Source organism: Aythya marila, assembly GCF_965140915.1.
Source record: "Aythya marila genome assembly, chromosome: 12".
Taxonomy (NCBI): Eukaryota; Metazoa; Chordata; class Aves; order Anseriformes; family Anatidae; genus Aythya; species Aythya marila.
In genome coordinates, this window is record NC_139053.1 from 2,786,636 (window position 1) to 2,799,558 (window position 12,923).

The 12,923-nt window shown below is 41.1% G+C and overlaps 1 protein-coding gene across 1 annotated transcript; it reads left to right on the forward strand.

Moving 5' to 3' along the window:
• The first annotated feature begins 1,278 nt into the window (after positions 1–1,278).
• LOC309882851 (borealin-2-like) lies at positions 1,279–8,964 on the forward strand. Its single transcript, XM_082770335.1, has 10 exons — positions 1,279–1,462; positions 1,944–2,072; positions 3,072–3,112; positions 3,439–3,499; positions 4,137–4,204; positions 4,986–5,053; positions 6,307–6,393; positions 7,446–7,578; positions 7,816–7,902; positions 8,735–8,964. Exons 1-10 carry the CDS (start codon positions 1,333–1,335, stop codon positions 8,780–8,782), a joined length of 852 nt encoding a protein of 283 aa, XP_082626461.1. The 5' UTR covers positions 1,279–1,332; the 3' UTR covers positions 8,783–8,964.
• Positions 8,965–12,923: the final 3,959 nt, after the last annotated feature.

Here is a 12,923-nt window from a genome sequence, read left to right on the forward strand (position 1 = left end):
CATCTACTTGGGGGCACTTATTTGGGGGCATTGTGGTGGGGTTGTTTGCTTTACAAACAAGAACATGGGCTGATCTAAAATGATACTACGAGTTGTCAGTCTGAGTTCACAGGTTTGTTTGAGTGATGTAGTCCGTCCCATCTGGCTCAGTAGATCCTGAGGTTGTGCCAGTCATAAGAAGAGTTGAAGAACCTACTAACTTCGGAGAGCTTACAACATGAATTGTGTACACTGTATGAAGAAAACCCTAGTGTTTTACAACATTATCTAAATTCCTTTTAATGCAGGCCCTCAATCAGTAAAGAATACAGGTTAGATTATTTGTATAAAACCTAAAATACTCAAACCTCTGGTGTGTTTTTTATTATTATTATTATTTGAATTCATATAAGGTCACACATTTCTACAAGGAATTACATTTTTAAGAATATACCTTTGAATATTTTAATGCATTCAGTACTGTGTGTATCCTTGATGCTCCACACCATTACATTTTTCTCCTTTCACCCGGTCAGAGCTTACACAAACTGTAGGGATTTGCATAACGCCTTGTGGCAGAACGAGCAGTGAAATAAGGAGGAACGGGGCCGCGGCTTCCCGGCACCCGCCCCTGGCAGCCGCACCGCCACCAGAGGTACCAGCAGTACCAGTACGGCCTCCAGCACTACCAGTACCGTCAGGACCACCACCTCCAGTACCACCAGTACCACCAGTACCACCAGTACCACCAGTACCACCAGTACCACCAGTACCACCAGTACCACCAGTACCACCAGTACCACCAGTACCACCAGTACCACCAGCACCCCACAGCCCGGCGCCGGGTACGACTCACCCCGCCGGACGAAAGCGGCCGTCGGCGCTACCGCCGCTCCTCCGGTGCAGCGGCCAGCAGCGCCTGCTTCAGAGCAATTCATAGAAGCGTATTTTAGGAGGAATTTCTCATTTTTCTCCACCAGGAGAAAGCGCCTGTGCGCGCCTAACCCGCCCACCTGCCGCGCTCGGCTCCTGTCAGGACGCGGCAGCCCGCTGCGCCTCTCTGGCCGTGCCTGGCCCCGGGGCTCCCCGGGACGTCCTCGCCGCCTCCCCTCTCCCTCCCGACGAGGCCGGCCATGGCCTCCCGGTGCTTCCAGCCCCCGGCCCCGGGCCGCCCCGCGCCCTCCCAGCCGCCAGCCCGTGTCTGGGGCCGGGGCCGCCCGTTACGGCCGCCCCCAGGGCGTGCCCGCCTCGGCCCCGGGGCGGAGCGAGGGGAGGCAGGTGGGGAGAAGCCCCCGCGCTTCGGAAAGCTCCCGGGGTCAGGAGCCGCTCGTTTGTCCCTGGGTGGTCGCAGCCATGCCCGTGAGGAAGCCCCCGGTCAAACGGCGCAGCACCGACTCGGGCGTGGAGCCCGACCGCGGGGCGCTCTCCCAGGAGAAGAAGGCCCAGCGCACCGCGCTCTTCCTCAGAGACTTCGAGCAGCAGGGTAGGGCCGGGGCCGGGTGGGCAGAGCTCAGAGTCCCAGCAGCGGCCCCCGCGGGCGCCGCCGCTCCGTGAGGGGCCGCCCTGGCGGTGGGGGCGGGGGCCCGGGGCTGCTGAGGGGCCCCGCGGCCTGGGCGCCTTCCCCCGGTGCCGGCCTGAGGCGTTCGTGGTGTCGGGGTGCTCGTCGGTGGCCGGTGTGCCCTTAAAACGTCTCTGCGCCGCCCGCGGTGCTGCCACGCTTCTCCTTAGAAGGTGGGCAAGAGGGTAACCTGCTCTGGTGTTAGAGATGTCAGTGTTTCATCGATCCGCTCGGAAACAGGTGCAGCTGCGCGGAGCTGCCTGAACTGGAGGCTTGCTTGCAAATCGCTTTGACTCCAAGTCAAATCACCCTATCGAAAACATGAAGTTGTTTTATGTGATCCAGCAGATCTCATACTCGGAAATATTTAACACGCGTGGCAATAAAAGCCGGTTTTGTTTTAAAGCTAAGGAAAGCATCCGGGAAATGAAGAAAGAGCTTGATGCGCTCTTGCAAACAGCTGAGAAGGCGTTCACAGTGGAGTTGCTGAAGATACCACTTGCCATCAGAAAAATGAAAAGAAAAGACTTGCTTAGTAAGTATGTGTGATCAAAGCACTTGGTATTTGTGAGCAAATCAGACATCAGAACTTCTATGTGTGCCCTTGACTAATGTGAGAAAAAGCTGCAAGCTGGGGGACTTTTATGAAAAAGGTTTCTTTGCCTGCTGAATATTTTAAGCAGCGGTGTTACATTGCAGGTGACCAGTCAAAACTCTCATTCAGGTAGACTGATCTGTGTAATGCAGGGTGTAGAATTCGTAGGTAACAGTTTGGTCTGGAGTTGTCTTTTTCTTGTGCTCTTAAGTCATCTTACTTAGAGCCTGAAGAGGCAAGGAGTGATTACAAGTTTTTAGTAGTGTCTGTGCTTAAAAACTTAAGAACTGCTTTTCATCTGAACATGTTCATCCTAGCCCCAGAGATTGTTTTGTCTTTCTGTTAATCTGAAGTCCTTGACTATTGAGCTTTTCTCACGTAGTGTTTATGGGTGGTGATGCATGAACAACTTTAATTTTAACCTCATTTTTATGCAGCATTTTAAGCTGTGGTGGACACTCAGCATCAGATGTATATTCTGCTGAGAACTGATGTTTTTGGAATCTTCCTTGCAGCTGAAGTTGCAGGGGCAACACAAAGATCAAACCTATGACTCTTGTAGACCTTGAACTTACTGTAAGCCTTTGCGCTGAATGCACATTCGAATGCCTTTCTTGAAAGCTTCTACCTAAAAGCATTGGCTTTCAGCAGTGCAATGCTTTTTTTTAAAAAAAATTGTTCTCTGAAGTCAGGCTATATACTGTGTGACTAAGCTTAGTATACTTTTAAAGATTAAATGTACTGAAGTAGCCAAAGATTTTTCTTTATTATTGTTTAGTGAACTGACTATCCTAAAGAACTTGTTACCTAAGATTATCTATTTAAGCAACTGCAATCTGGAATTACTTATTCAGTTTCACAGTCTGTAAGATAAGAACCTGCAGATAACAATTATGCAAGAAATAGTATATGAACAGGTTATACTTGCTTGTGTTACAGGTTTGCAAGGAAGGGAGGAAGTGGCTCTTGCTGCTGCAGTGGTAAGTGTATCACACCTTGCAGACTAGAGATCTTTTTTTCCTACTGTAAAGATTTCAGGCAAATGATTTTGTTTGGCTATATGTTTAAAAAGAAGATGAGATGAAAAGGCTATGCAGCCAGGCATGGTGCGGTTATGAACACTACCTAGAGATTTAGGATCATCTGTAGGCAGCAATCCGGATGTTCCTGAAAAACAAGCTGGCATTTAGCCAATCCTACTTCTGTCACTTACTTCTATGCCCCTTTGTTTCACTGCCTTCTGTAAGATAATATGCATTTGCTGGGTAAAAACTGTTGACCTCTTTGTTGGATAAACATTTTGTAGAGTGACTCTTCTCTAGAAGATGTACCAAATCCCAAACTGACGAGGACCAACAGCAAAAAAGGCAAGTCACTCTACTAATATATATTTTTGCTCTTAATTTTTGTGTGATTTTAGTGGTTTCAACTGAATATTTGCAAATGTTAAGCCTGGAGAATATAAAAGGGTAAAGTGTGTAGCTAGAAATATAACATAAAGGTCCCACCAGTTTTTGGTGCAGAGGATCATGAGCTATGCTACTGTTCAGGTATTTGAAAACATGAGAGTTTCCCACTCTTTGGATTTATCACTGAAAATAGTGAGAAGAGACAGATTTAAGTGACTTGTCAGTGCATCACAGTATAGCAGAGGAGCTGGGAATGTTGCCATGTTATCTCATAGATTCTGCTTTGACCTGAAGCTTGCAAGGAAAGTACCATTCCTCTTTGTACTCCGAACTGTGATAAGAAGGACACTACCACTGAAATGCAGTTCAATTTTATCTGGGGGTTAAAGGGTTATCTAGTGCCTTTTAACTATCCAGTGCGTCACCATGTCTGTGACAAACACACAATTTGCTTTGAACTCTGTCCCAGGCAAATGACCATCAAATAACAGAATTGATACATAACTCTGGATAAATAGCATTAAAGGAAAAAAAAATGGTGTTTTATGATCTTCATGAGATCTTTATTTTCCTCGTCTTTCTAATATATTTCCAGTTAAGGTAACTACAATTGTTGAATATGAAGATGCCAAGCATACTTCTGCAAAGAAAATATCTAAAAAAGTAAGTTTGTCCTAAATAAACAACATAAGGGTCTAATCAGACCTGCTATGAACCCTGCTAGGTCCATAACCAGGCAGGCAAATGACCTGTTGCTTGTTCGTTTGAAAAGTCAATTGCTTCAAATTCAATTTAAAGTAAGTTAAGCCAGGCTAAACTGCATAGTGTGTTAACTTCATAATAAAACACGGGATCTGCACTTTCAGTAATTCATTCAGACTTTCAAGTACTGAAGTAGTCATTCTCTCTTGATTTTTGAAGTCTTGATGGTTTGAGGAATCGTGTTTTGTTGAAACTTTTTCTAGTTACTGAACCTTGTATTACAATAAATGTTTTTCTATGTTTGTATGACTTTATCCACATTGCTCTCCAAAACAAACAGCAAAGGTGTATTAATTTTACCACCTCAGTCCTTCTGTGCAGTGCCTCAGCCAGACACTGATGTAAGTGTAAAGATGATGACTCAACAAAGGCAAAAAGATTATATGTGGAGTTACAGGCATTCATTATAAGAAGGCTACAAGTTGGAAGGGTGTATGTTAGAAAGGCTGTTGTTTGTACTGAACTTCAGTATGAACAAACATGGTTTGACATTTTAAAAAATCTCTTGTTTTAGAATGCATACCTGCCATTTTAAATATATGTAAAACTATAAAAGGCAGCACTATAGGGCTTAACTTCTTTTTAAACAGTGAATTCCTACAGTATTCTTCCCTGGAAATATCTATTGTGTTGCCTTAGAATGCCACTTCTGTTAACTGCAGTCTAATATGCACACTTTCAGGTATGCAGAACAAAGTCACTGGTTTCATTGGGCTCTGGTTTAAATAGCAAACTGAACCCTATTTCTAGGTAAGTCTTGCCTTTTATAACTTGTGTAACTTACTTGAACTTATAAATACTGAATAGAATTATTTTCACATAAAGTAGCTGAGATTTGAGCCTGATAAAAATAAATCCGATCCAGATGCCTTTAATAACCTGTATCAGATGTATTGTAGCGATGTGAACCTTAAACAAGAAAGTACCTCTAGCTGACAAAAAGATCTTGCTCACTGAACAGTGCACAGTTGCGAAAGTTATCAGTACAGCTTTCCAAACAAAATACCTAGTGGAACAGAGTGCGTAAGGGAAACATCTTTGTTGCTTCTTGTTATGAGTAATAAACTGTTGTGTAACATAGCTGAAAGGAAGTTGTCATTAGTGGGGAAATAGACACTTGCAAACACACCTTCAAGATAATACTATGATGGACCAAATTCAAGTCTCACTATAAGATCTAATGAGTTAAAAATAAATAAAAAAACAGTGGGTATCTGCATGAAAAAGTTCTTTGAGATGTTCCTGTTCTACCTCTGGCATATATACTTGAACCCACTGGCACTTATTTTGATACATTCAAATTGTATTCAGAAAGACAATTGAAATAATGTATCCAGGTGCCTAAAAGAAATTAGATAGTCTTAGCCCTATTTACATTATTTCCTTGAATTGGGATTATAGAATTTTTGGCTTGATGAAATTGAAATACAGAAGGCCACTTTGCCTGGGGAAGTCTAGCTTTTCAGTTTTTGAAGACTGTGTTTATTCAAGTACAATAACATTGGTCCAAAACCATGCCTTTACAGTATCTTCAAAATGTGGATGGGAAAAGGGGGCAAAAGGAGCTTGTGAAGTAAATTGCTGTCATTCAAATTTCTGTGAATGGAGTTAAAACCCAAAACTGGAAAGAAATTATTCTCTATATTCAGGCCAACCACACAGAACAAATGTCCTAAGAACGTGTAAAATTAAATCCTGCTGAAAAAGGAACTTGCCAAGAGACTTTTTCACACAAAGTTCTGGGTGATCCCTTAATTATCCCCAAGTCAGCTACTGCAGCCCTCCCTTACCTACTAATATAACTAATCCTTTCATTTCCCTATGGCATTAGGTTTTAATATGTCTACTTCAGGAGGGCTTTTTCACTTACATATAACTAGATATATCATGGAACACTTTAACGTTCTCTAATTCACCACCTATCTTCATCCAAGCTAAACTAGAAATAGATGAGGAAATTAAAACGAACCAAGAAACAAATCACTACTTTAATTCTTTTTCAGGTCTGTTCACTCTTCTGAGGCTGTTAAGACTGTTGCCTCTGATTGCAGTGCTACAAATTTAAAAGCCACGCCAAAGACATCTAAAAGGTAAGGAGTATCAAGACACTGTACACCTAAATGAATATAAATCTAGATACTAATTAATCATTATTCTAGATTTACTAGATCTTTATGGTCTGCCATTAAGTTTGGTAGTGAGGATGTGAACCAGTCACATCTGCTTTGAGTGTGGGTGTTTACTTAGGTTTTCATGAAGGTACAGGATGCAGTGTTGTAACTGAGCCAATTAACACCCACATTTACAAAAAAAAAAAAAAAAACAAAAAAACACAAACCAAAACATGTATTTATAATCTAATTTCTATTCCCATCTACCGTTCTTTAAAGATATAGTTTACAGCTTAGACTACCTCTCAGAGCATAAGCTTGATTGAAATGTGACCAATATGCATGCCTGTGTTTAAAAATAAACTGACCATCAGTTCTTCCCTCATTGAACCATCCAGATTTTCAGTTACCGTTCTCCATATACTACAGAGTTCTGTTTTGGCAGAAGTCACCAGATTGCAGTGGGTGGAGAGAGAGGAGAAGCTTGATAGTTAAGTGGGTCATGGAACCAGCACCTTTCACCATTTCATCTTGGCTTACTATAAATGTCAGACTTGTTGCCATGCAGAAGATAATCAAATCTTACATTTTTGTGGAGTATAAACAATTGTATCAAGAAAGAACTTCAGTTATTTTGTATGACATAAGGCATGCCCTGTACCTCAGAGCTAGCAGCTTCAGTATTTCTTACTACCTGCCTCTGAAACAGACTTATCTTAAGCCCAGAGGCATGCAGTTTCCTCTTCCCAAAACTGTTTATTCAGTGTTGATATTGAAGAGTGGATATTCTTGTTAGTGAGAGGTCCAAATGTCAGCTTGCCCCCTGGCCTGTAACAAGGACTTAGAAAGTTACTGCAGTGTTTCATGGACATACAACATTACCTAGTGGTGCTTCTGGCAGCACTGGAAGAGGCAAACACGATTGCCTTTTTGTTAGGTATGTTTGCTATGACATACATTTATTTCATGTGTGAAAATCTACGGAGCATAGGAAGTTAACCTTAAAGTAATGTTTTTTTCTTTTATTCTAGTATTGGACTACAACAGACTGTCTCGAGAACTGCACCTACCAGTGGAAGAGTTCAAAGCATGTTACTAAGAAGCAGATCAGTACCCCAACACAGAACTGTTCCATTTGTAAACATTCCCTTGGCTGATGGACAGGTATCAAACTTCTTTTTAAAAAGTTTTCTCAACTTAGAGTAGCTAATCTGTGAATCATGTAATACTAATAATAGTTGTTATTATCATTAAATGAGATGCTGCTATGCAAAAGAAAGAACAATTCCTAAAATTCCACAACATAGCCAGGAAGCACATGGCTTTCAGAAAAATAGGCCATGCAAATAGAAACTTTCAGAGTAGTTTTTTCATCTTAAAACTGTTTCTCTTCATGTTTAGACCCTCTGTATGGCTGGTGGAGACCTCCGTAACATTGATGTGCAACTACTAAATCAAGATACAGTACAGCATATTCATAACTTAGTGGTAAGCTTAAACTAGTAGGCTTTTACATGCAATTATTCAAACACCTTGTCTGAGATTTTCACGCGAGACACTGTTATAGATGTCAGCTCTAAGTGCATAATCCTTTGGGGTTTAAGCCTGATTTTGTTGGCATAGGCTGGAGGGAGAAATAGGGTAAGGGAGGAACAGGGAGGGGAGAAGTGCTGCACATACATAATGTAGAAAAGAACACTTAGAAGCATGTGCAGTTTGGTAACTGTCCAGGGGAGAACAAAAGCATAAGCTCTACCTTCTAGATTGCTCTGTTGTCTGTCCTTCCCTGGGTGCAAGCTGCCATTCTCTATCCCATTCACAGTGACTTACAAAGCTACAGCTAAGTTTCAGTTCTTCTTACAATCTATTAGTCAGTGTCCCTTGTTGTGTAAGAACTACTCCTGATAATTCTCTGCTGTATTTGAAATACTACCTACCTTACTTTTGGTTCAAGGAAGTAAACTGTTTTCAAACGGAATGAAATGGAACAGAACTTTGCTGCATATAGTGCCTGACTTTCTTAAAGACAGACTTTTAGATGAATTAATCTGCAGCAGTAAGTATCTATCTAGGCCTAAGGAATATTAATCACTATAGTCTTGCAGGTATTAATTCAAATGCAGCTATAATGAGTTAGGATAAAGACCTAGAAGCTGTATTTTTAGACCTAGAAGCTTTATTTTTATATCAAGGTCCTGCCTCTGTAGGTAGAGAATAGGGAGTGCTTGCTCACTACTTGCTTTTAGCAATGGTGATTTTTCTATTTTTTTTATAAGAACCGTTTGGTACCTTGAACTAAATTATTTCCCTCCCCCCTTAGAGCGAGCTGACTGTACTATACGGAAAGGCCACAGCTAAACCAAATTAATGGAACTGTCTTCTGACTGAAGGATTGTATGACATCTCTTGCTTGCCTCCCCTGAAGTGTTCAGAGAATGTTTATAATGTCTTAATAAAGCTGTATACTGCCCAATAAATGTTTTATACAAATTTATACAAAAGCTTAAACTGTGATGTGTTCTTATCTCTGTAAAGCATATAAATGCAGAAGAAAATTCTTCCACTTTCCCAACTTCATAAAAGCTTAGTTAACATTTTAGTTCAATTCATAATAAAGTGAATAATAGATTGATGGAGAATACAGGTTTTAACTCTGATATTCTTAATAGTATTTTTTTACATAACATAGAGCTATTTAAGGTCATTCTTCCATGCATGCCACAACCAACATTGTTACTATTTTATTAGTTTACTGTTTGTGGGGTCTTCCCAGTGACAATCGCCTTGAGTTCAACTCAGGACTTAAGGTGAAGTGCATGTTTTGAAGTGCTTGCATAAAACTTGTAATAAAAACTTGAATAAAACCATGTAATTTCATTTGGTGATATTTGCAATTTTGACATAAGCAATTCTTAAGTCTTATGCTATGATCTAATATATTAGATCATGGTAATTCAGCTTTCCTCTGAAGGACCTTTTTTCTAATAATATTTTTCTGAGTAACTGAAAAGAAAGACTTTTGACATCTCTTTACCATGCCAGTCCCAGTTACTACTTAACTATTTCTACAACTTGAGGATGCTCTTGGCTTTTACTCTGCCAGTAGTGACTTCAGTGAAAGTGTTTTCACTGTGACAAAAAATAGTATGGAAGAAATGTACTTTTAAAACTTAAATAAAGACCAGCTTCTAACAGTTCCTTTAGTTGATGGAAACAAACTTCTAACCTGTATTTCAGTACTTTACTGTGTAGTGGGTTTATGTGGCAAGGCTTTATAAGCAGGGAGCCATAGACCTGGTTTCTGTGAGAAGGATCTAGAAGTTGCCCCATGTTTGGTAAGGGTCCCACTGCTGACCAGAGCCAAGCCAATAAGTGACGTTTGCACCTCTGTGAGAGCATATTTAAGACAGGAAAAAAAAACAACCATGCTGTGCCACACAGCAGCTGGGAGAGTGAGAGTTGTGAGGAACAGCCTTGCAGTGACCAAGGTCAGGGAAGGAAGAGGGGTAGAGGTGCACCAGGCACCAGAGCAGAAGTCCCCTGGGGCCTGTGGTGAGGACCATGGTGAAGCAGGATGTCCCCCTGCAGCCCATGGAGCGCCATGGTGGAGCAGGCAGAGCTGCACTGACAGAGGCTGCAGCTTGTGGGAGATCTCTGCCAGAGCAGATTTGAGGCCAGACCTGCAGCCCATGGAGAGGAGCACACACAGGAGCTGCTGCCCATGGAGGACCCAGGTTGGAGCAGTTTGCTCCTGAGGAATGGACCCCGTGGTACGGACCCATAGCTGGAGAAGTTCTGGAAGAGCTGCTGCCTGTGGGCAGCCCACGCCAGATCAGTTCAGCAAGGACTGCATCCCAGGGGAGGGACCCCACATTGGAGCAGGGAATGAAAGTGACTGAGAAGGAGCAGCAGAGAAGAAGCGCTACAGCCTGACCATAAACCCCATTTCCCTGCACCGCTCGGGGGAAGGAGGTGGAAGAGGACAGTTGGGGGGGTGCTTTTGGTTTCTTTCCTTTGTTTCTCACTTCTCTAGCTTGTTAATAATAGGCCATAAATCTTACCATCTCCCATGGGTCTGTTCTGCCCATCACAATAACTACCGCGCGATCTCCCTGTCCTCATCTCAACCCTTGAGCCCTTCCCATCCTATTTTCTCCCCGTTCCTCTTTGAAGAGGGGGAGTGAGAGAGTGGTTGTGGTGGAGCTCGGCTGCCCACCCAAGTAAAACCACCACACACTTCCTGAAACCATGATCAGATATTTCAATTAAGGAAAAAGAAAAAGCTTTCTAGGACATGGAAGACAACGGTAAAGAACATGAAGTTAAAATACACATTTAAACCTGGACTATTAAAAAATACGCCCACTCTCACTTGGTAGCCAGAAAACAGATGAATAAGCCTTTCATTCAAATTACACACAAATCTATAGTGTGTCTTCACTTTAAGTCATTAATGAAAACTTAGTTGTGAGTAATTAATAGTTTAATCTTTGTCAGTTTTAACTTAAATTGATGAGCATCACATCACCATGGTATCTGCTTCTGATTATTGAAGACAAATGGATATTTCAACATGAATAATTTAACCTTTCACTCCTGTACTATGCTAACGTATGTGAAATTACAAAGCAAATACTGGAACCTGAACTTGTAATTGCAGTATTGCACAATTTCTGGAGCCAGTATAGTGTTAGGTAGGGCTTTGAAAAACAGGTCAACACACCCTTGTTGTGGACCTTGCTGGGGTTTAGGTATGGAGGTAGTGATAATACCAAAATAGCTCATTGTCTAATCCAGCCTGCTCTGTTAAAGTATCTGAGGTTTTAAATTTAATAGCCTTTTAGTCACAAAGCTAACTTCAAGAGCTGGGGAAGCATTTCCAGGCCCTCTAACAAGGCAAATTCACAAGATACACCAACAAAACAGAGCTTTTGTATCAACTCAAGTTGCTCTTGTATGACCAAGCTAGGAAGCTTCTATCACTCTGTTCCTACCTCCTTTATACCAATTGTTTTAACTTCCGTTAGCCTAAGGCAATACGGGAAGGCTATAGCTAAAAAAAAGGGTTAGTAACTAAAAAAAAAAAAAAAAAATCCTGATGTTCAACTACCTCCTTAATACACAGAAATTTCTAAGGCTTCTAAAATATTCTAAAATATTAAGTCTGACATACTGGTGTCTGGGGGGGAAAAAAGTAATCTTGCTCCGCTGAGTACTTTTCAATTTCTTTGCAAACAGATCTTCAGCAGAACAAAGCTACTTTTTTTTTTTGGTGACAAGAATCACACCACTGGCAGCAGCTTATCAATAAATATTCACCTGCAAACACTTCCGCAAATTAAGCGCATTCAAGAGGAAAAATATGACTTTCCATAAAAGCCAACTTTAGGTCAATCTTAGTCACTGTACATGTGCAACTAAACTTGTCCTGAAATAAGCTAGACTAGACCTCATTTTTTATTCTCTCAGCTTTTTGATACTAATATGAAGACATGAAAATAATATTTAAAGTGGCTTTACTACAATTCTGGTGATCACATTTTCTTCTGCCAGCACAGGGAATACTCATTCATCTACAGTAGTGCCTTTGGACTAAGTGCTCTAGTTGAAGCTGTTTATTAGACAACACTAAACTAATGTTTATTTTCCATAGGACAATCACACTGACCTACTTAAAGTATTAGTAGCTGTAGTAAAGCAATGAAGTTTAGCTGTAAACTAAAAAGCATTAGTTACTGTAGTAGTATTACTTGCAACTTTAATACTGGAACTGAGGCAGTGTAGATGTTAAACTTATATATAGTTTTTACTACACTACAATTTAGTAAAGGGGCACCCTCTTAGCAGAGAGGAGGATGCTTAGAATAAAGGCAATTCTGAAAAAGCCATCACAAAGATGCTGCTGTCAGAAGCCTAAGTGAACAAACCAAACTTGACTACAAACACAAACAGAACTGAACTAACTCACACTACAGCGATGAACTCTACATTCCCTTACCGCCTTCAGTTCAGCGTGCTGCCACTGAAGTTACCATGAATCCCCTCCCAAAACAGATCAACAATTTGAAGATCAGAAGATAGAAGTTTAGCATATATTCACTGCTTAACAAAAAAAAACAACTATTACATAAGAGCAGAAGACAAGTATGTTAATTATTAAGCACTGCAACTTAAGTTGATTGACTTCTTGGCAAAACAATCCAGGAGAAGGATCACCATGTAACCATGGCTTCATGCAAAATCAACTTGAAGTTTTGGTAAGTAAAAATAAGCAAAAATTCACTAGATGAGACTGCCACAGTACAAATCAATACTGAAATACAGGTCAAGCAGTATTCTATTCTTGCTTCAGTTTTAGAATTCATTACAAGGATGTTCAGCAACATGCCAATGCCTACCAAAGTGCACGGAAAAATCTTGGAGTGAGTCCCTCTAATCTTACTGGTTAATAGTTGCTTGGATAACTGTTGACATTTAAGCTACCCTTCAGCTTTTTAAAGAAAATTAGG

Bases quoted from the DNA above. Each gene is read 5' to 3' on its own strand.
- LOC309882851 (XM_082770335.1), top strand. From the start codon at position 1,333: ATGCCCGTGAGGAAGCCCCCGGTCAAACGGCGCAGCACCGACTCGGGC. The intron at 5,054-6,306 runs GTAAGTCTTGCC...ATTCTTTTTCAG, and splicing joins AAACTGAACCCTATTTCTAG to GTCTGTTCACTCTTCTGAGG. The intron at 7,579-7,815 runs GTATCAAACTTC...CTTCATGTTTAG, and splicing joins TTCCCTTGGCTGATGGACAG to ACCCTCTGTATGGCTGGTGG.